Source organism: Diorhabda sublineata, chromosome 6 (genome assembly GCF_026230105.1).
Source record: "Diorhabda sublineata isolate icDioSubl1.1 chromosome 6, icDioSubl1.1, whole genome shotgun sequence".
Classification (NCBI taxonomy): Eukaryota; Metazoa; Arthropoda; class Insecta; order Coleoptera; family Chrysomelidae; genus Diorhabda; species Diorhabda sublineata.
The window spans coordinates 24,198,030-24,221,787 of NC_079479.1; the positions used below are offsets into that span (position 1 = coordinate 24,198,030).

The 23,758-nt window shown below is 34.9% G+C and overlaps 1 protein-coding gene across 2 annotated transcripts in view; it reads left to right on the plus strand.

Annotated features, from left to right (window-relative positions):
- The window catches only part of LOC130445007 (serine/threonine-protein kinase tricornered), a 156,090-nt gene that overhangs the window by 73,015 nt on the left and 59,317 nt on the right, over positions 1-23,758 (plus strand). The window contains exon 1 of one of the 2 annotated variants that reach the window (XM_056780455.1): positions 6,573-6,943. The exons of the other annotated variant lie outside the window; for it this stretch is intronic. Coding sequence (XP_056636433.1) covers positions 6,847-6,943 — 97 coding nt within the window. The 5' untranslated portion in view covers positions 6,573-6,846. Of the gene's footprint in view, positions 1-6,572; positions 6,944-23,758 lie in introns of those variants that run through there. 2 annotated transcript variants of the gene reach the window in all.

Here is a 23,758-nt window from a genome sequence, read left to right on the forward strand (position 1 = left end):
CTCTTTTTTAGTTTTTTAGCCGAGGGGGCTAAATCTGGCGTATAGGGTAACAATTGAAACTTTAATTCATTATTTTGGCCATTAGATTAACGGATGTTTGAGCTGGTACATTGTCTTGATGAAACAACACTTTCTTCTTAGGCAAATACAGCCGTTTCTGCTTGATTTCTCGCTCAAACGTTACAATAAGTTCGCAGAATTCTCGCCGTTGACAGTTTCTCCTTTGTCAAGATATCTAACACACTTTCCAAATAGCCGACACCAATACCTTACCTGGAGATGGATGGTTTTGCTTGTTTTGGGTGTGAAGTGAAGTGATAGATCCACTTTTTTCTATGAATATGAAACCGCGTAAAAATTTGGCTTTATTCTGTGAAACATTACCAAACACTCGATGGAAATATCTTCACGATCCTGTTTGTTCCATTGTGAGCAAACGCGGCACCCATTTTGCGCACAGCTTCCTCATGTCCAAATTTTCAGTTACGATCATCCAGTACCGTTTTGTGGATTTTCTTAACATTTCTGGAGTCGTCGCCTCATTTCGTCGACCACTACGATTCTGTCTTCGCAGGTTATTGAGCTAAGTCTTTTCAAATAGAGGGCTGCCAAACAAATACTAAACAATGTGTCGTCTTCAAACTTGAACCATATGCTGTATAGATTGTATACTTTCTAATACAGTGATATTTTCAAAGCAACTTCCGCCATCTCTAGGTTAGGCCAGGTAGTTCTGGGACCATTCTCGTAAGATTTTAGGATATATAGATCCTGGCAGGTTAATCGTATCAAAAAGCTCCAAAAGTACTGAAATTAACTTTGTTGACGCTGTACGCATGACTAATTAACGTCACGAGGGGATTTGATATTGATAATCATACAAAAAGACAGCTTAACAAGCACTTTGAGACCTTAGTAAAACTATTTTTCACTGAGTTTTCGATCTTATTCCGATGTTACTATAATAGGTGTTTAAATCGTCCAAAACCTAATGAGAAATGTTCGCAGAAAATTACTCCAAATTGAGGAGAACTGGCCCCTCCATTTAGTTTATGTTATCAATTTTCTTAGTTTTTAAGCCGCCGATAATGGCAAATAAGTTCCATTAACAATACTTATTACAAAAATATATAGTTGAGTATTTTATGCCAAAACTATTTGAACATACGTTAGAAAAAAAATTTCAAATTCTTCACAATTCGTACAAAATTGTTATATGACTCATTACCAATGGGAATTGATGGCTGCTCGTTTCCATTGAACGATATTACTGCCTTTTGAATTCTGTTCAAACAGAGAATAAAAAAGTCATCACTGAGTAGTTATAAATTCAAATTCAATCCCCAAACCTGGAATATCATGACAGTATACTCATTTTCATTAAAAAAACTTGGTAAATATAGACTGCCAGTTCCGAAACGTTTAAATTTTCATATCTTTTTGTACAAACATCAACAACTGCAAAAGAGTCATAAGTAGTTATGCGTTTGTTTGCGAAAGATCTAAATCAAGATCTAGATAATTAAGATCTTCCTGAGAAATAAAACGTGACATTTTGCTGCTACTACATTCTAAAACGACGTCCTACTCAAAACTTTGACCGTGTTCTAGCGCGTCGTACTCCCTTATGTTATAAAAACATATTGTTACGAATACGGTCCTGTTCCATTATGGCGGTTGCGGAGGATACAATTCCCGAAAGGACTCTAAATATTATGTTTTTTATACGGCTGTAATTTATTTGTATTGTTTTATAACTTATTTACAGTATGTTGTGACCGTTTTCATAGAATCAATTTCTAAAAAAATTTTTTATTCGTTAACGTCAAATTAGAGATTTTGGATATGATTAAAGTGTTAAAAAAATGTGTCTCTAACAGCTGCAATAGTCAGTGAATAATCTGATGTCATCCCGAACACATCGAGGTATACCAAAAAACGGTGTATTTGAATAAATTAGTATGTTAAGATTTAGAAATAAGTGTTTAGTAACAAGTCTTAATGAATAGTGACTAGTTTACTAGCTTTACCATAGCAACGAACAATAACTTATTAGAAGTGTCAGTGTAAAGTTTGACGTCAAAAAAGTAAATCAGAGTTACCCAATAAATTAAAAGAAAAAAGATGTCCACCGAAATTGTGAAAATCGAAAAATTGAAGTATCGGGCCATCATCAAGTACCTGCATTTAAAAGGGTTAGGAGGTAAGCAGATTTACGAAGATATGCTTTATACCCTTTCATACTTTATACGTTCATTTGGACATGAGAAAAATTGCTGAAAATTGGATCCACAAATGTTTGAATGTTGACCAAAAACGTGCAAGGGTAGAAGCATCGAATTCGATCTGTGCTCGATTTGAAAACGATGTAGGCTTCTAAAACCGAATTGTTACTATGGATGAGACTTGGGTACATTTCTACGATCCAGAAACAAAGCAACAATCGATGGATTGGCGACACTAAGGTTCTCCAAGACCTAAGAAGTTTCGTGTCAAAAAATCTGCTAGAAAAGTTCATGTTTCAGTTGTTTGGGATTGCCATGGAGTAATCATGATTAACTGGAGATTACTATTCGGCATTACTGACCATTGTACGGGAAAAAATTAAAGAAAAAAGACGCTTAAAGCTATCCAAAGGTGTTTTGTTTTTGCAGGACAACGCCCCTGCACACAAATCTCATGTTGCCATGCAAAACATTCGTGATTTAGGGTTTGAATTACTAGAACACACCTCCCTTATTCACCAGATTTGGCTCCGTTCGACTATTATCTCTTTCCTCAACTGAAAAAAAGTTTAAAAGATCACAAATTTTCTTCCAACGAGGAGGTATATAAAAGCTGTGGAGGTATGGTTTGTAGAGCAAGAGGAAACATTTTTTTTTAAGGTCTAGAGACGTTGCAGGAATATGTTGGGTAATAAAATATTTTGACATTGAAATTTTGTTTGGTTCTATAATAGGCTACGAATTTTTCAATATATCCTCGTATAGCTATGAGCAGGAAAGGAAAATCAGTGTCTGCACATCATGTTTTTTGGTCAAAGGTAATGGAAAACCCGTGGAAATGTATTGATTATTCGGGGATGAGTGCCTCTCCAACACTCTCCAAATTTATGAATGGTGTTCCGCTTTCCGAAAAGGTATGGCAAGAACGAGTGTTAACGATGAGAACGTCAACGCTGTAGAAAAATTCATTTTGAGAGACCTAAGCCTACTGTACCCCATATAGCTGAAGAATAAGGAAAAAATTCACAAGCTGGGAAGCTTGCACGCGTCTTTTATAGCGGTATGAGGAAGTAGGAGAAAATTTATTCACCACCATAAACGAGACCTAACCCAACCACTCGCAGTATTATAGTAACTTTTCAGAAAAACTTGGCAAAACCTGTTTACAAATCGAAACGATGCGATATTCCAATACGTAGTGCGATATTGCTGTAAGACAACGACAGACCGCAGGTTAGATAGAAACCCTCGTAGTTCAGCTTCCTAATATCTCTTTCATAATCATTTTCAATGTCAGTGGTGGTTATATAGTTCCCCGGTAAACTTCCTGGTTGATTACAACATGACCAAAACTAAATATCATGTTAATAAATAGGAAAATTGGAAACGTTTCGCCTGACAAATAAAGCAAAACGTAACCACATATTTTTATAGTAATGAACCCGTGGTTTACCGATAACATAAACAATTTCTTTCGCGTTTTTTTTTGTGTTTATTGTTTAAAACCCATGAGATCGTGATTTATTAATTTTTTAACTATAACACTATTGTTTCTCCATGAAGGACATTATTTTGTACTAACGAGGTGAACAATTGAGAAATACAACTTTCTGGGTTGCGTAATGCATTAAATTATCTTTTTGATTTACGTTAAAATAAAATTATAGTGTATTCATTATAATATAGGAAAGTGAAAACTAATTTATGTTTATGACTATAACAAAACAGTCTACAACACAGGTGGCCATTAGCCTTGTCCGTATTAGCCGCATAATTCAAACTCGCAAACCTAATAGAATCGAGTCGACTGATGGGCTCAGACTGCGTCCTTGTCGCACTCCCTATTGCGTTATGAACGTATCTGATTTCTTGTTTCTTCTTATTATCTTATATCTCGTTTCTTTTTAGAGGCTTTTTGTGATTCTCGTAAATTTTCTTTTTTGCAAGCTTTTCCAAATTTTCGTTCGTGGAACTTTTTCCATGTCTAGGAATGCTATAATTTGGATTTTGCCATTTACTATTAATGAATTACTTTATAATGAACATTTGTCTTGTGTGCTTCTTCTTCTTCCAGTCCCATACACTTTGCAGCGTGTAGGTGTTCCCTTGTCCAAAAAATCGTATTGTTTACGCCCTGGTCCTCTCCTTCCGTCGATCTTTCCCGTCAGTTCAATATGTCCCAAATAAGATACTTAAATTACTGCGATCAGTTGTCTTTCCACATCCGCTCTCCCTAGCACTTCTTTATTCATCATGTGCTCTGTCCATGGGATCCGCAGAAGTCTGCGACAGCCACATTTCCATTGCTTCTATTTTGTTTAAGGTCTTACTTTCAGGGACCACATCTCCACACCATACAAAAGGATTGGTCAAATATAACATTTTATCATCCTCAATCTAAGGCTTAGAGGGACTTTCTCGGCGAATTAGGAACTTAATATAAACTTTTTAAAAGCTGTTTTCGCAATTGCTACCCGAGTTTTCACTTCCTCGTCGCAATTCCATTTTTCATTTAATATAGAGGATATATTGAAAAATTCTTAGCCTATTATAGAACCAAACAAGTTCAATGACAAATTTTTTCTTTATTTAACTTATTCTCCTCTTAATTGGATACAGCGACCCTGCAACGTCTCTAGACCTTTCAAAAAAATGTTTCTTCTTGCTCTTTTATTACCTCCTCGTTGGAAGAAAATTTACGATCTTTTAAACTTTTTTTCAGTTGAGGAAAGAGATGATAGTCGAACGGAGCCAAATATGGTGAATAAAAAGGATGTTCTAGTAATTCAAATCCTAAATCACGAATTTTTGCACTGCAACATGAGATTTATGTGCAGGGGCGTTGTCCTGCAAAAACAAAACACCTTTGGATAGCTTTAAGCATCTTTTCTCTTTAATTTTTTCCCGTACAATGGTCAGTAATGTCGAATAGTAATCTCCAGTTATTGTTCTACCCTTATCCAAAAAAATAATCATGATTACTCCATGGAAATCCCAAAAAATTGAAGCAAGAACTTTTGCAGCAGATTTTTGGAAACGCAACTTCTTAGGTCTTGGAAAATCAGAGTGTCGCCATTCTATCGATTGTTGCTTTGTTTCTGGATTGTAGAAATAAAAATAAAAAGGGTGTTCTAGTAATTCAAATCCTAAATCACGAATTTTTGCACTGCAACATGAGATTTATGTGCAGGGGCGTTGTCCTGCAAAAACAAAACACCTTTGGATAGCTTTCCGCGTCTTTTCTCTTTAATTTTTTCCCGTACAATGGTCAGTAATTCGATGCTTCTACCCTTGCACGTTTTTGATCAACATTCAAACATTTGTGGATCCAATTTGCAGCAATTTTTCCGTTTTAGCCCAATTCGACGGTCTGATATAATCATGTCATGATATTTCCGGGAACTGACACTGAAACTGGCCTTCCCGATCAGTCATCATCTTCGACGGAAAATTTACCTCTTTTAAAGCTGGCAGTCTAATTTTTCACGGTCGCATACGAAGGACATTGGTCACCAAGGGAATTAAGCATATCTTCATAAATCTGCTTACCTCTTAACCCTTTTAAATACAGGTACTTGATGATGGCTCGATACTCCAATTGTTCGATTTTCACAATTTCGGTGGACATCTTTTTTGGTTGGTTCTAATTCAGCTCGCAGTCTTTTTCCGATTATTTGTTTTTAGCTCTGTACACAACAGGGATATTCTTTTTTATGCACTGGTATTTAGTATCAAACACATTTTCCAATCTTCAGAGATCTTTATTTTTATCTCTAATCATTTAGTAGCCTGTTTCGTCCACTGTTGGATATAAGCCTCTTAACCAAGCCCGTTCTGCTCGGTCATCTTAGATTCAGTTGGAAGATCGTCCAAATCGTTCGTCCTTCGCGTCGGCGGTCGATCCCTGTCATTCTAGTATTTTCTTCGACCACGTATTATCTGATAATCTTGCGACTTTTTTAATGTGCGACTCTTTTATTTGCATCCGTAACATTTGTTCTTTTACGTTAACTCTTCCTCGTCCCTTATTCGTTTTCTACTACTACTCTTCCCAAAATTTATTTTTAGTTTCCGCTATCTCATTTTCATCTGTCCATAGCAAGCAACTATCGCTTCCCATTTATTAAATGAGATTTCTTTTTTTGGTGGCAACTTCAAAAGTGCAGAAATTCATGGTCCACCCTGTACTTGATCGTTATACATAAAGCGTCAACTTAACTTATTATCGTGACGTATATAATTTAAATAAAGGCAAACGAAGTACCTTAATTGGTTGTAGATATAGAATAGAATAGAATAACGCATCGGTGCTTCGGCGACGATTTTTCGATGTTCATTTCCGCGGTCGCTATAAACGCGTTCGGTTCAAATGACGAGCGTTATGCCTCGTGACCGTTTTATTATTTCTATCGATTACGTTTATACGAAAAACAAACTTTGTAGGAAAAATGTTTAGCGACAGTATTGAATCAATTTCGTGTACTTGACCTGGAAAAATCCATCCGGTTTGTGGTTAAGTTGGTTAGTTTTCGACGATTTATGGCGATCTACACATTTCCGAGATTATTTAAACTTGTCGTGTAGTGTTGTGGTTTTAATGTGATATTTAAATTATACACGCATGATACGATTTTTTTCCTGTATGGATTGTTTAGTGGTGACCGATATGTGGTACCCCTGTAAAGTTTTTTTGCAGGCCGTATCTCAAAAAGATCAAGGTAAATAATAAATGACATTGAAAAATTGTTACTAATAATCATTGAAGCTTGGTAATTGTCAATTTTATTCATAAAATAAGTTAATAAAGACTTGGTTTAATTATATAATACAATTACAAAAAAAAATCCTCCCAAAACAAACTTTGCGTGACACATGTACAGCGGTTTTATCACCAACGCTCTGTAAATATTAAAGGGATTTGAATTATGTTGATTGACATATTACGAGGGTTGATACTTAAGTTTCGTGATACAAATAAAAACGGAGAAGCCATATCCAATTATAAATATTTGTTTTTATTCATCAATAAACTTTTGCACGCGTTTGAACCATTCCGATTGAGGTACCTCCAAAAATTTGATCAACCGCTTCTTCAGGTGTAGAAAAACGTTGACGTAACAATTTATCTTTGATTTGCGGGAATAAGAAAAAATCATTGGGTGCCAAATAAGGACTGTACGGCGGATGACCCATTAATTCGATGTTTTGACTGTTCAGTTTTCATGGTAGAGAATGAATCGTCTTCTGCGAATGGTTCTCCTGATCTTTTCGAACCCTTCTGGCAAACACATGCTGTTGTACCATTCAGAATTGATCGTTCTACGTTGCTCTAATGGAACGGTGGGCGACATTCTGAAAAAACAAGCGACCTTTTGCTTCGAAATGTTTTGTGCGCGAACAACTTGTGTTGAATTTGGCTCGTCTTGAAAGACTCATACAGTCGATTGTTGCTTGGTTTCGGGTTGCCATGCATAGATCCATGATTCGTTACCTGTCACGATGTTTTTAAGCAAAGCGATTAAATTTTTTCAATATTTCTTCGCTCTAATCGACACGAAATTGTCAAATTATGCGGTATCCAACGCGAACAAATCTTTTTTGACAGCTAAATGTTTAATGGCCTAATATGTCTTAATCTCACGGTATGTCACATGACGATGTTGCAATATCTGTTGACATCAGCATCGATATTTTCTGACACAACAGCTGATTTCGGACAACTTTCACGAAATTCATCCTGTAGTGAAGTGCGACCACGATTGAACTCGGAAACTCGGTGACTCGAGATGGTGCTTCATCACCAAAAGTCGAAGCGAGTTTATCGGCACATTGTTATTGGTTTAGTCCAAGTCGAAAGTCATAGAAAATCATCGCACGAAAATGTTAGCGATTTAATTCCATTTTTTGACCGAGATGAAAGTTTCAAGTATCTGCAAACAACTCAAATACCACTTGTATGACAATACGTTCTAAGTACGTTCACCATTAAAAAATTACCTTTATGATGGTTTATCAGATTTGACATATTCACATAGATTATAAGTTTATAAGATTATAAGTTCTCCATTAAATCGCCCTGGGCCCTTCAGAACGTTTGTCCATAAACTGCATGAAGATTCATTCCATTCCTCAAAGGACAATGTAGAAGAATATGGCCCCTAACAATGTAAAATATGAATAAAAAGCAAATTTCTCTGATAAAGTTCTGGTCTAGTGTGCGATTTCGACTAGAGAAATATCCAGACCGTATGAGGGTCTGATAAGGGGGAAAATTCTAGATTCTGAAAGGTATATTAACATCCTCTTCACTAAATTAGTTGATTTTGTATAAAAACATTATGTTCGTCAAGTCGACATAATATTTTGGCAGGACTTAGCGTCCTGCTACTATGCAAGGCTATCTTAATAATATAATATGTGCAGATAACCCTCTAATTTACATCAGCACCTTATAACTGAAGGTTTTTGGGCACATAACAATTACGGCATAGAATTTTTTAGAAAAATACGTGAAATAGATGTTAACGTCGTCCAATATGTAATGAGAGATGTTCGCAGAAAATTGTGCCTAGTTGACGATCGCGAGCTCCTCCATTTAGTTCAAGTTAGGAAAGTTTTCCATAAGCAAGTTTATTTAATCGTTACAGCGATTTAAAAGAAGACTGATATCACTAAGTCGAGAGCTACTTGCCGGTTCTATTCCTCAGTTATTGTTAAAAACATCGAGAGAGCGATATGTAGAAGATCCAAGATACACGAATTAAATTATTGAGGCAACTCTTCGTGTTGATTTCGCTTAAAGTGGATTAAATTGGTACTCATTAGGTGCAAGATTAGATTTGATGAACTAGAACGTAAAAACCGTGATCTATATCGTTAACACGTTGACCTAGTGATCTATCCTGTACCTGGTACTGTTTACCAAACAGGTACCATAGCTATGAGATTTACCACTACTGGTAATGCATGGAATTGGCTTTCCTTCAGTTCCTTATTCATCGGGCAGTAGCTCATCTTTGCTTAATTAAAGTGTCTTTTGGAACCAATTGGTGGAATAAGGAAGAAATATCTTTAGTTGCTGTAGACCTGAGGTCTTGCATCATCTTCTTGTTTTCCCACTTTTTTATTGATGACTTGACTCGACGGCTTTTGTGGAAACTCATAAAAAGAGGTCGTACTATAAAGTTAGTTGTTTCGACTACTACCAAGCACATTTGATCATTTAAAGGACCCTTATAGTCATTGTAGTCAGGAGAAGTTCAGAAATCATCATCAATGTTTCCAAATAAGAAATATTATATTTCTAATAGAATATACGAAAATATATTGAAAAATTCTTAACCTACTATAGAACCAAACAATATTTCAATGTTAAAATATTTTATTACTCAACCTATTCTCCTCTTAATTGGATACATTTATTACAGCGAACCTGCAACGTCTCTAGACCTCAAAAAAAAATGTTTCTTCTTGCTCTGCAAACAAGAATTCCATAGCTTTTATTACCTTCTAGTTGGAAGAAAATTAACGACCTTTTAAACTTTTTTTTGACGGTCTGATAAAATCATGTCATGAACTGCATCGATATTTTCGGGGACTGACACAGAAACTGGTCTTCCCGATTGATCATCATCTTCAATGGAAAATTTACCTTTTTTGAAGTTTGCAGTCCAATTTTTTATGGTCGCATAAGAAGGACATTGATCACCAAGAGTATTAAGCATATCTTCGGAAATCTGCTTACCTCTTAACCCTTTTAAATACAGATAATTTATTGCGTAACTCTGGTTTACCTTTTTGTCGTCAAACTTTACACTGACACTACTAATAATTTATTGTTCGTTGCTATGGTAACGAAATATTTTGTTTATGCATGGAACTGGTCAAGGCTAACTAGATATCAATACATCTTCGTATATCACGATCATTTTCCTAAATTGTCTTATCAATTCTGCTGATGCTTAGAGCACTCGTTCGACTCAATAAATATTTTAGGATATCTTATGTTTCATAATACTTCATAGAATCACTCTCGTATAATGATGAATCCAATATTTCATTTACAATGTCAGCAGTCTTTTGCATCTATATTTTATACTTAGTGGGCTTGTTTTTAGCTATAATCACCATAGCGGTTATTACTTCCAGCAACTACATTTATTTCATACAAATGCATAGAAATTCGTCGTCAATAATGAATGAAGGAAAAGTCTGGCCAGTATAGTGCCCCGTCCTTAAACTTTTTCGTCATATTTTTTGTGTGCAAACTTATTTGACGTTTAGGTCAAGGAATATAAATGTAAATTTTGCCAAATATCTTTAATTGTCTGCAACTGTTTTTATCAAAAAAGATGTCACTTATTGTCATGGAGAACACAACTACGATCATCTGACATTATTTTGTAGACTTTTTTGATGTTTTCGTCAGTGACAACATCTTTAGGGCATCCACTGCGCGCATCGTCCTCGGTAGTCATTTCGTATAGTTTAAACTCATCAAACCACTTTTCATCGGTAGATTTTCGTTGGACAAAGTCCGTATAATGTTTTGAAAGGCATGAATATTCTTTCAAATTGATAAAAGTTGCTTTGCTCAAAATGCCACTAGTCACAAACTAATGGTAGGACTGTCACCAATAAAGACTTGTCTTTTGAAGATTGGAGCTACTGAAAATCGTATGACTTTAATACTAGTAGAGCCATCTATTAACCAAGCTACGAACTTTTCAGCCCACACAATACGTCATTAACGCAGCGAAGAAATATGAGTAAATTTAAAGGACTTTTTCGTTGGATATTTTGCACTTTTAGTAGGAAGCTGACAAACTAAATTGAGAAAAAAAAATTGATCGCGGACAGGGCTCTTATAATAATTAACAATCTTTCAAAGTAAATTACAATATGTCACCAAATCGAGCTCTAAACTGCCATTGCTTCCCAAGGTCGTCACGAAGGCGTTTAATTACCAAATTTTCATTCAGTTTTATTAAAATTAGTATGGAAATTCATCTGAATTGACACTTTATTCATCATTTTAGTATTATAATAACGCGTTGCCAAATATTTGCTGATATTATTAAAAAAATATGCGTATGTCTTCACCTAGTGACAGGTGTTACATTATACCTATTTATATATATACGACCTTGTTTCTTTTGTAAAATATAGTTAATAAATGTGGGTGTTCCATTGTTTAAACCATGAAAAAAAAAAACTATTAAACGATTGTGTAAATTACTTACACGTATGTTCCAATCAGATAAGGGAACCTTTTGACGAAATAAAAATTGAATGATCACCTTATCAGTTGATTAGATGTAGTATCAAAATATTATTTTACAAAAATAAATAATTCGCCATCTTCCAAAAGAGTACTTACTTCTAATGTATGTAAATCCAATTAATATCGAGTTGTTTTTGCTATTTTTCCTACAACTATTGATAAAGTGCGCTTATTATTGTAGTCGGTTATCGCATATAAAAATAATGTCAGTATTTTGCTGAGGAATATATTTGCGCATGCGTTCAATAAAATTTTAGCCATTTAAAACTCTCATCATCAGTTTGACAATTGTATATGTAAAATTTTCTTGCACCAATTGAGATTCGAGCTTTAAGTTACTAGTTATTCCCGAATTGCACTCTGGATTGGTTCATCAGCCACTGTTTTTATCAGATCTGGATCTCAGCGACTTTTTCCTGTTTCCTGTCAAACTTAAACTACTTACTATGCGTATTTTTTAGATAACAACAAGCTCCTATTAATATATGAAGGAAATTTCTGGGATAGGATCTAGTGGAAGTAACTTTCTTCAAAGTTCCTTCTAAATTTTAAAATCTTTTATTATCGGTGAGGGAAATACAAAGGGATCTCTTGGAAGATCGTAGGAAACCGGTCCAGAGGAAGACCATAAAGCCAACGGGAAATTCAAGTAACAAATAATTTGCACAAAATAGGATAGGAAAAAATGTAGGAACTTTAGTTTAAAAAAGGAAAAAAGTTAAAACGTGGATTGACTCACCACAAGAAATGAGTCAAATAGCTCTTGATTGAGCGGTTACTATTCCTATTGGAATGTACAACCTTTGAGGGTATTTCTTACTACAGTTTATTATTAGTTTTTTATACTAATTTCTTCCCATTGTAAAGATTCGAATCAGTTATAGTTTGATGGTGAATTTTTTTCTCTTTAATCACTTTTTTTGAAAATTTGTGGATGTAGAATAAGTTTATTTGGGCAATTATTTGAATAAAAACGGATCACGCACTGGTTCGGTACGTTTTTCAAGAAAAAGGAATCTCTTCACGCACAATGTTAATATCCAAGTATTTGTTGAACGATTTTCATGAGAAAACCACGCAAAAGATTCGTTAACTTTAATTTTTTCTCGTCACGTTTAGATAAACTATAAAGTAGGATTGAACGCTTTAAAACGTTTGTCATGACTCGGAAAATTGGGTCGTTAAACGGTAAGAATACCATATCGTGCGATGTTTTACTACCTCTACATTACATATAATTTGTTTGGTATTAAACATACAGGGTAGGACTGATATTGGATATTAGAAGTAGATAAATGTTAACATAATAAACAGAAATGGAAAAATAATGCTTGAATGTATAAGCAATGAATTAATAATAGGAAACATATATGGAGAGCAAAAAATATAGCAATAATACCCATTCTTAGCCAAAGGGTAGCAAAATGTATAATAAAATGTATAATAAAATAATTATTAATTATTGCTTTTTCAGCTACTAAAAACCGGCAAATTGTTTCGTTTTGAGCACTTTATACTTTCTATAAACATTTTAGATACTTTTAAAGGAGTTACAAGTCTTAACATATGTTATAATCACAGACCAAAAAAAAAAAACAAAAACCAAATGTAATCAGAAAAGCTTAAATATTAAACATACTTTTGAAAGTTACCATCGCCTAACATCCCCTTTATTTTTAATAACAGCCGTAATTCTTTGAGGTATGGTGTTTATTAAATTCTGGCAGTATTCGGGAGTAAAATCATCCCTAATTTCTTGTAGTTTTGCACGCAATTGCTTTTTCATTTCATGCCAAAGTGTTTCTATTGATGATAAATCTGGACTACTTGAAACCCACTCTAAAAATGGAATATTGTTGTCTGAGTACCATTTTAAGGTATTTTTTGACCTATGGCATGCTGCTTCATCTTGCTGAAAAATAAAGGTTTTCCCAGCGAAGAAAAAATCAGCCACAGAAACATCACATGTGAAGAAAATCGAATGAATGCCAATCATACGTCGATAGAAGCACAAGAGAGAAATCACTGAAAAAGAAGTGAAACTATAAGGAAAATCAAAATAGGCAAAGCGAGTGGAGGTGACAGCATAAAAGCCGAAATGATAAAATATTTAGGACCAACAGGAAATGGATGGATATTAAAGATATTTTCTTTAGCATTCCAGATCTATTGGATAGAAGCTCTACCAGTTAAGCAATTCTAGACGCACGCGCATTAATAATTTAGTCAGCCCAGCGAGAAACATTGCCGTCTATCTAGACAACAATTTCGAACTAATTAAGAAAACGTTTTTTGTTTAAACTTTTGCGAAAATTATACTTCTCTTTTGGGAACTAATATATCAATCGTTAGCCTATAATCAAAGATATTTTGATTTATTTTCATTTCGTTTAAGTGGTAAACTCATCGACTGAAATGAAATCTCTCGGTAGATATCTGGTTCAAATATTGACAAGCGTTAAGTTTATTTACGTAACACGTCATTTATTACATTTTCGCGTCATCAATTTCATATTAGTCTTTACAACCTATTGCTTTTTATTATTTGTATATAAGATTTATGTAGGAAGTATTTACAAATGACTATAATTTTTTTTCAGATAAGTTTTATTAAATAGCAAAACGATAAAATTATAACTTATAAAATATTTATTCGAAAAATAACTTCATTTCTATTAAAACCATCCAGATATTAAGAATATATGTTATGGGGATCGAAAAGTCGATTTTTATTGCGACCCTTTAAAAATAAACAATATGTGTACACTCAACCTACAACCGATTCCTCGAACAACTTCATCAATAAAACAATATTTCTTCGCCACCGACGCCTGGTGGTGCAGTTGCCTTCTTTTGGAAACCCCAAATTACCTTTTATAATTTTCTTAATTTCCTAACGGCATACAATTAACCTAATCCTTTGCGATATACCCGGTAGCACATTTCACGGAAAACCAATATAGCTACGTCGCTTTACCCTGTTTCATGACACTCCCTCCTATCTCTCACATACACGGACCCAAGTGATATGTTTTGAATCCAAGTAGAAACGACGCACCGCGAATGAGACCTAGCGAAACTACGCTGCTCTTAGAGATTAGACACACGCGAGGATATAATTTTACGTTTTGTATATTTGTATTTATATGTATAAATTATATGTAGCTGATCGAGGTTTCATTATTGTCTTACCTCTTTATATTCTCGACCGTAAGACTCGCACACATATATTTAATTGTTATATTTCACCTCCTTGTATACTTAAAAGTCGTGTCGAAAGATATTTTATGGTTATTCTGACTTTCTCATTTCTAAATAATGAAATATTAGATTTTTTTTGCAATTAGTCTACTAAAAAAAGTTATCCAATTGTACGAGGCTTGTCTATCAAATAAGATTCCCAATGAATGTTTATGGCATCAAATAATACATGTTTGGAAAGCTTAAACTTCCCTCAATTTATCGACATAATCGCCGTTAAGATTAATGTATTTTGGCTTGTGATGTACCATCTTCTTTTTGCATGAATCGCCGTGAAGATAATTTCGTTGGCTGTGAAATACATCACTACCAAATGTTTCTTTATCAGAGGTGGTGATCACTGGGGGTCAAGTCAAAATTGTGAAGGGAGTGTGAAACAGCATTCCATCCAAATCTGCTGTTAAAAACAATTACGACACAGGCGGAGTGCTGATGGAGACGCACTCCATTTATAAGCATGCTTCTTCTCTTCATTTAAATCGCGCGCCGAAGCGATGGTTCTTCAACGTATGTTAGTATCGATCCGTATTAATTATTGTGCTAGTGGCCACAACAACCCTTTCCTGTCTCAAAAGATACTCGCCAACACTATCCGGTGTCATGTAAAGGACCCAAGTGTCTCCGAAAATTCCTCGCCATCGGTTTCATAGACATGAAGAAATTCGCGAGCCGCTTCTACACGTTGCCGTTTGTTTGTCATCCGTCAACATTTTCGGAATCTTGCTCAAAACTTGGCATATCCATAACGGTCTCTCAAAATGTCATGATCAGGATCATCTAGCTGATGTCCTGAACCGTCACCCTTCGATCTTTGAGCAACGCTTCATGTTTTCAATTTTGATCTCTCTCAAGTAAAACTAAACAAAATTAGACAACGATGAATTAAATTTAATAAAGCGACTTTCCACTCTCTCTTGTATAATATTGATAGTAATCATAAAATGTTTTTTTTTTGTTTCAGGTGAGTGAAGAATCTACTTTTCGTAAGTATATTTTTTTGTTCAATGAACACATAAAAATCTGCAGATGTCAGTACTTATCAATTAAACAATTATTATACTCATGCGGCACTACAGGGTCTTTTTTGAAAGTAGTAGGACTGAGCGAACGTGCGGGCGAGAAGCGAGTTGCGCGCGTACGGCTGGAGCAGAGGGATATTGGGAACGCGGGAAAAATTTTGCCGTCATATCTTTGCAGTCATATCTTAGCCGTTAAAGAGAGCAGATTGTCTTGTAATGTGAACTCCTGTCGAAACGCCTCGTTATAGAGGCGTAGAGCGTTTACTGGAGCAGCGAAACGTAATCAAATTTTGTGTGAAGCTTGGTAGAACGGACAAAGAGATTCATGATATGAAAAGGAAGCCTACGGCGGCTAAATCGGATGGTTTTCAGTGAAACAAGATGTTCCGAGAAAGTAGGGGAACAATGGAGAACGCCGATCGCTCTGGACGTCTCTTAACAAGTAAGACCAATGAAAATGTGATGAGTATCAGAATCTTAGGAATTGAGTATTCCTCAAACCCAAGTTTTTAAAATTTTGACAGCCATGAGGAAAGTTGATGCCGCGAGTGTTAAGTCCAACCAGACAATAAAATCGACGCTCAAGAGGAAACTTCATCGTTTGGTAGAGGCCGTACGAAAACTCGTTGGTAGGAGTGTGTAGATGCGGAAGGGTCCTATTTGGAAAAATACTTATCGGTTTTACTATTTTCGCGAATACATATTTAAAAAAAAAAAAATGTGTACTACTACTTTCAGAACAGATCCTATACAAATAAACCGAGTGCTGTATTTGCATCCGCGCTCCATGTGCCCCAGGTAATATGTTGTCATCTTTATGGTTTACCAGTGTTTGTCGCCTCAATTAATTCTCAATTTTCATCCTGTTTCATCACTATCTAGATAGAAACCACACTTCTGGGTTTTAGGTGCGTTTAATGTCATGAGATTCTGCTGGTAAAGATTAGTAAGTATTCTCAAAGAAAGTACTGTCTTAAGGAGCAACAACAGTATCCTCAGTCTATATCAATTACTTGGTAGGTTAATCGTTTATGTAGAAAGGTTGAGAACCAGGTCCTTTTCCTGCTTATTGTGGTTGAAATGTCATATGCTGCAGTCAAGTCAATGAATATTACATCATATTTCCTTCTTAGAACTTATTCTCAATATCTTGAGCGAGATATAGCATGATTCTTATTCCCCAAAAGAGACTAGTTTGTTGTGCAAATTGTTCGATATTATCGAAGGTATAATTCGTTTCTAGAGCTTTGAATATGTGACACAACTTTTCTTAAAAGCAGTGTGATTACGCCCACTTTTGGTATTGTTTTATAAAATTCATTGAAAGTTCACCTTGTAATTGACTTTGCTATTAAAGTTTACATGACACATGACCTCTCGATTAGTTAAAAATTGGATAAAGACCTGAAAGGTTTCGTACCTTGAACTTATGTCTATGGAAATCAATAAAAGAAGTGGAAATTGCTCATTATTATCTGTAGCACGTCATATAATTTTCTCCAGACATCGATATGAAAATCTAGATCAATGGACAAGAACTTCATTATATCATATAATATATGTTGTTAAAAAGATTTTGAAGTATTTGTTAGTTGAATAAACTGAAAATTTTTTCGAAACTATGATGACCGCTTCTGTCATTTTCGTTGATAACACGTAACTCTCGATATCGCTACCATTTTGTGTCAAAACTATTGCGACATACGTTATCCTCATAAACCTTACTTTTATACGTCAAACGGGCTAAGATCTGGGCTTTTGGGAGACTAGTTGATGTCACGTGAGCTTATTAACACAACTTGAATTGTTCGATTTGATATATGAAAAGTGTCCTCCAGTCCAATCGCAGAAGACGAATCATTCTCCACCACGAAAATGCGAGCACTCGCATCAGTTCAAACAAAAATGTCTTTTAAACAGTCAAAACATCGAAGTGATGGGTCATCCGCCCCACAATTCTCGTTTGTTACTCAATGATTATTCTACACTTGAAGAAGCTGTAGATGCGCTCTAATCACATGCTTTGGTCTTCAATCGGAGTGGAAAAAATGCTTCGACAATTGGTTAAAACACATGCAAAACTGGATTGATTTTAAAAGAGAATATTTTGGATAACACTGAAGTGTCCTCCAGCTTCTTTAGACCCAAAAAGTTTCATAGCTGTTCAGTATTTACCTCCTCAATCTTTATGAAAACAATCAATTATCTTTAGTAGACGTGGCGACCCACACAACGACCTTTGGACATTGCAGGGATTCTCTACTTCCCGTTATCGATGATTCATTTGAACAAAGGTTTCATTTCTTGCATTTTTGCAAATTAAATTGTAAACACTTTTAAATGCAAACTATCGTCTCTATTGTTTCTAAGGGTTTCTCTCATTCACACAGACGTTCTCAGTCAAATGTAAACATACTTGTACAACGTTAGATACCAGTAAGATAGCGTGGAAATTGCGGAAGAAAAAATTATCTGAATTATAAAGGCAAAATACTCAATAACACTGGTTAATAAGGTTTTTACACACTGATAATGAGTTTTAATTTCTTCAACTATCGAATTGTATAGTCGCGAAAAGTTTGTTCAGAATTTGCATCATTGCAATTATATAAATAAACTTTTAACTAAGCTGTAAGTCTTTTTATTGATATCGCATTTGTATTTTTCAACAGCACCACTTGGTGCGTTTTGTATACGATTTGCCGCAGGATACAAACGTTGGATAGTCACTATTGAATCAATCAAAAAGAAAGATGCGTTCCTGGTGGGTATAACTTCACAAAATGGCAGTTACAGTACCTTCCATACTCTTATCTGCCTAATTAAGTTCAACCATAAAACAAATACCTGGACACACTAAATTCAAGACGTGTTGGTTTTGCGTTCTGTTGACAACGTGCAAGAAAATGCGTGTCAAATATTTCATACATATATTAAAAGCCGCTTGACAGCTTATTCTTTCATGCAAAATCTCGCACTTGCAACATTATCGGTTTGGTGCTGTTTTTATTGCGTGCAAGCTGAATTTTTTGTTAGTAGCAGCCATGATGCTATGACAAGAGATACGTGACGTGCAATATTCATGTATGCAATATTTTAACCTCGCAAGAATTGTATGCGATTTCTTGCACCATGTCAAACGGCCTTAAATGACTTAATAGATCTGGCGATTATTACGAAAAGTAATAGGCGAGATTTGCTTCTTAATTCCATATTATATTTTCGTATTCGACTCGTAACATTTTTTCCTTCAACTCTCGTATATATCGGTGATTAAGACAAGGTAATGTACCAGGTGTTCTTAAACCAAATTAATGCGCACTTAGGTCATCGTCTAACAGTATACAGTTGAAACGTTTCGGCATAATTTTCAAGTAGGTAGGTGAGTCAATAGTCGAGAAACCCACAAAACGTTCGGATACGAATATCCTAAATGGAAACAAAATATATACACCGTGTGAAAATCCCCTTTAAATAATTAAACCAATAAGTATTTCAAATAAAATTGGTATTTGGTAAGCCCTCTAATAACATTTTTCACTGAAGGAACATATGAAGATGGTTTGTTTTTCAACCCGCGATGGGCAGTAATCACCTTGACGATTAAGACGTTTGTCATTTCTGTGAACAAGCCGGCAATGATTGGAAGTGAGTTGTGACGTTTTCTTTGAGCTCCACGTCAGTTTGGAAGCGTTGCCCTCCAAGTCACTACTTCATTTCAGGGAAAAGATGAAATTTACTTGTTGCTAGGTCGGGACTGTATGGTACGTGTTCCAAAATGTCCCATTGAAATTACTGAAGAAGTCGATATTAAAAAAAATACACACTTTGCCACCATTCCTCAACAACACGTTTATATATGTTTTTTGTAACAACTCCTTTTTATAGGGAATCTGTAAATTAGCAATTAGCGAATTACGAGGTTTGCTGCTTAAGTTTTGATATATGGCAACACTGATGTGAATATGTTAAATGTAAAATTGCCATCATTCAGTTTGACATTGTGAACGTACTCAGATCGTGCTGTCATACAAGTGCTTTTTGAGTTGTTTACAAATATTTGAAGCATTCATCTTGGTCAAAATTCAAAAATATGACTTTCGACGTGGATTAAACCAACAGCAGAGGTGATGAAGTACCATCTCGAGCCACTGTATTTTGCTGGTTTTTTGAATCCAATCGTTGTCGCAACTCGCTACAGGATTAATTTCGTGAAGGTCGTTAAAAATCGGCTGTAGTGCCAAAAAACATCGATGCTATGCGTAAACTGATATCGTCATGTGACATACCGTGATATTGGGGCATACTTGGGCATTAATTCCACTTGCATACATTTAATATTGCATGAATATTTGGCTATCAAAAAGATTTGTTCGCTGTGTTTGTGTTTTTGGGTTTCCTCAAACTAATATTTTTATTCCTCTTTTGAAAACCATAGGTCCAATTTAAGCCAGCACTCTTATTAATATCCCAAGATGGTGGATAGCAAGCTGCCGCACTTCAGTTAATGTAAGCCCATAATGCATTCTACTGCATTTTATTATATAAACATTTAGTTGGGCTTCTTTTTAGGTTGTAAATACTTGTTAGGAGGTATACTTAGGTGAAAAACTACGCCTTCGCCGTCGTTATTATTATTTTTTCTATTCTATGCTGTAGAATTTCCTTCCAACACGTCAAATATTGCAGAAGCCACTATATATAAGTCTTACATACACATATATTTAACTAAATATCGGTGCATACTGATACGAATAAATGAGCATTTGCTTTAATGTCCCCCTGCCTACTAAGTCCAAATAAATATTTTATAAAAATTAAAGCAATAAATATTCAGAAAATTCAAGTGTATATAATGTAATTACAAATATGTACTTACCAAATGTCTTAATACAATACAGTTAACACTAAATAAATAAGAATAATCACGTACGAAAGAAAACTACGAAAATTTTGTTGTTGTGGCGAACGGCTCTTCTAACGCGTTGTGTTTTCAAGGAATATTGAATGTATCTATGTGCCCCATGTATCAATGTACCCCATCTTCCCTTACTAGTCAACACTAGTTTTGAACAGTGAAACATTTTATTGTCAAAAAGATTCGCGTTGTATTACGCTCAAAAAAATAACTCTTGTCGATTGGTGTAAAGAGATGTTTAAAAAATTCAATCGCGGTGCTTGTGAAGACGTTTATAAAATCGTGACATGCTACGATCATGGATATATGCTTATGAACCCGATACTAAATAACAATCGAATGTATGGGTCTTTCAAGACGAGCCAAATCCAACAAAAGCTGTTCGCGCACGAAGCTCTTCGAAGCAAATGGTCGCTTTTTGGAATAACTGGACATGTCGCGACCGCTCAATCAGAACAACGTAAAATGGTAAAGTCTGAATGGTATACTAGCATTGGTTTGCCATAAGTGTTCGAAAAATCAGGGAAATCGCAGGGGCAATCACAGAATCATTCTCCACCACGAAAATTCTAGCTCTCACACATCAATTCAAACAAAAACGTTTTTGAACAGTCAAAACATAGAAGTGATGGGTCATCTACCCTACAATTCTTGTTTGGCACCCAATGGTTCGTTTTTACTCCCGAAGATCAATAATAAATTGCGAGGTGAATGTTTTTCTTCACTTGAAGAAGCGATTGATGTATTCAAATCACATGCTTTGGAAGTACCTCAATCGAAATGAAAAAATGTTTTGATCGTTTTGCCATTTTTGATGTTTTTCTCTACACCTCGTATATCTCAGGTAATTTAACTTGTAACTAGCCTATAAACAAACAGTGAGTCAGTATACTTTGTGCTGTTTATCCAAATTATGGTAATAATATGTGCAGGCAAGTAAAATTAACCTTGACATATATTTTATTTATTATTTTTCTAGTAATTTACTCCTTAAATATGATTACGTATATTTCAGTAATAAGTTATGCGTGCAACATAAATTTCAACTTTTGACCTAATTATTCTATTCATATTTAGAATTTTGAACCTTTTCGTGACTTTTCTTCGTATGTCTAGATTCGCAATCATTTTAATTAGATTAAAAAAATTTATTTAAGGATCTACTTTCCTTTTTTTTATTCTCCATGTTTCCATTTAACTCGCTTAAAATTGTAGATATCAGATTTTAGGACTCGATGTCACTCATTACAATTTTTCACTTCATTCCGAAACAAAGAGTTAGTTTGAAAATGTCATAGAAAGCTCCCCACGCTTTTATAATAGTGACATTAAATCAATCTTGTTAGTCAAAAATTCTACTTTTACCTAACCCTCCTAATCATAGACGCGCTGGCATGACTTTCTATAACAATAATCCTAAGAAAAACATTCCAAATTTGGGAAAGAGTAGTATTTAGTAAATTATTGACGATAACGACGAGAAGTATATTGGGCAAACTAGGATATCTGTTAATGTTCGATTTAAGGAGCATTTAGCTCATTTAAAATATGGACGGATAGAAACATCGTGTATTATTCAGATCGCTGTCAATCAATGATTCAAAATATATATAAATGATAAATTGTTTTCAACAATAGATTTTCGAATACAAAGAATTTCACTAGATACAAAGAACCTATAGATCAACTTCACATATACAGTACAGACAGGACATCTATCTCAATGACGCCCCAAGAGTTTATCTAATTCAGAAGAAGATCGAATAGAGTGCTAAGGGATTAAACGTGTGAGTAAGCCCGAAGGTTTACCTTCATTCTCTGAAGACGATAACTTGGTCCGTGTTGATCATTGAATCCTTTATGGCCAAGGTCGAGGTTGGCCAAGGGAATTGCTAAGAAATTTAACCAGTTATTTAGGACCGACAGTTTACCTTTAATCTCTGAAGACGATAACTTTGTGCGCGTCAAACATTGAAGCCTCTATGACTAAGATCGAGGATGGCCAAGGGGATTGTTTGCAAATTAACCAGGTAATTAGGACCGACAGTTTACCTTCAATCTCTGAAGATGATAACTTTGCGCGTGCCAAACATTGAAGTCTCAATGACTAAGATCGAGGATGGCCACGGGGATTGACAAGAAATTAACCAGGTAATTAGGAGCGACGGGTTACCTTCAATCTTTGGAGATGATAACTTGGTACGCGTGAAACATTGAAGCCTCCATAACCAAGGTCGAGGATGACCAAGGCGATTGCTAAGAAATTAACCAGGTAATTAGAACCGGCGTGTTATCTTCAATATCTGAAGACGATGACTTGGTACGCGTCAAAAAGTGAAGTCTCCATGACTAAGGTCGAGGGTGGCCAAGGGGCTAAGACGTTAACCATGTAATTAGGAAATTCAAATCTAGGAAGTCTTCATGGTGTTTCTAAAGGTAATACATCCCAACCTCTGCACTTGGTCTGATTTTTTCCCCTTAGACGATTGCTTTTTATTTCTGAAATTACAGTAGTACATGAATCGTAGATTTCGACCTTTTATCAGTTAATTTTTTGCACAGCAAGACGTTACGCTGCTGTGGCTTTCCTGACGATATTATTTATTTCGTTAGGAGCTTACAATTCATGATGACCTCAAAATATTTACCGTTCGTTTTTTCCCATGTAATTTTTTTCATATTCTCCATGTTCCTTCCATAGGGTACCTTCAAATTAGCTCGTAGCTATTGGGATTGATGTTATTTGCCTAGCGTAGACGTTGTATTCCTACTTTGGTTAATTAAGTAGTTTATCTCATAATCTAGTAGATGTATAAATCAAACATTAAAACATTGTAATCTTATTTATAATTTGTTGATATGGTAATAAATAACAAACTTCATAACTTCGAAATCATCACTCACGTATACATCTTCCATATTAAACATTTATTTGAATCTTTACTTTGGTATATAATCATTTTTACAATTTCAAATCATCAATTTTCAATTCTATCTAATCGAGATACAGTTTTTTTTTCATTGTATTTTTCGTTCTATATATTTTTTTTTT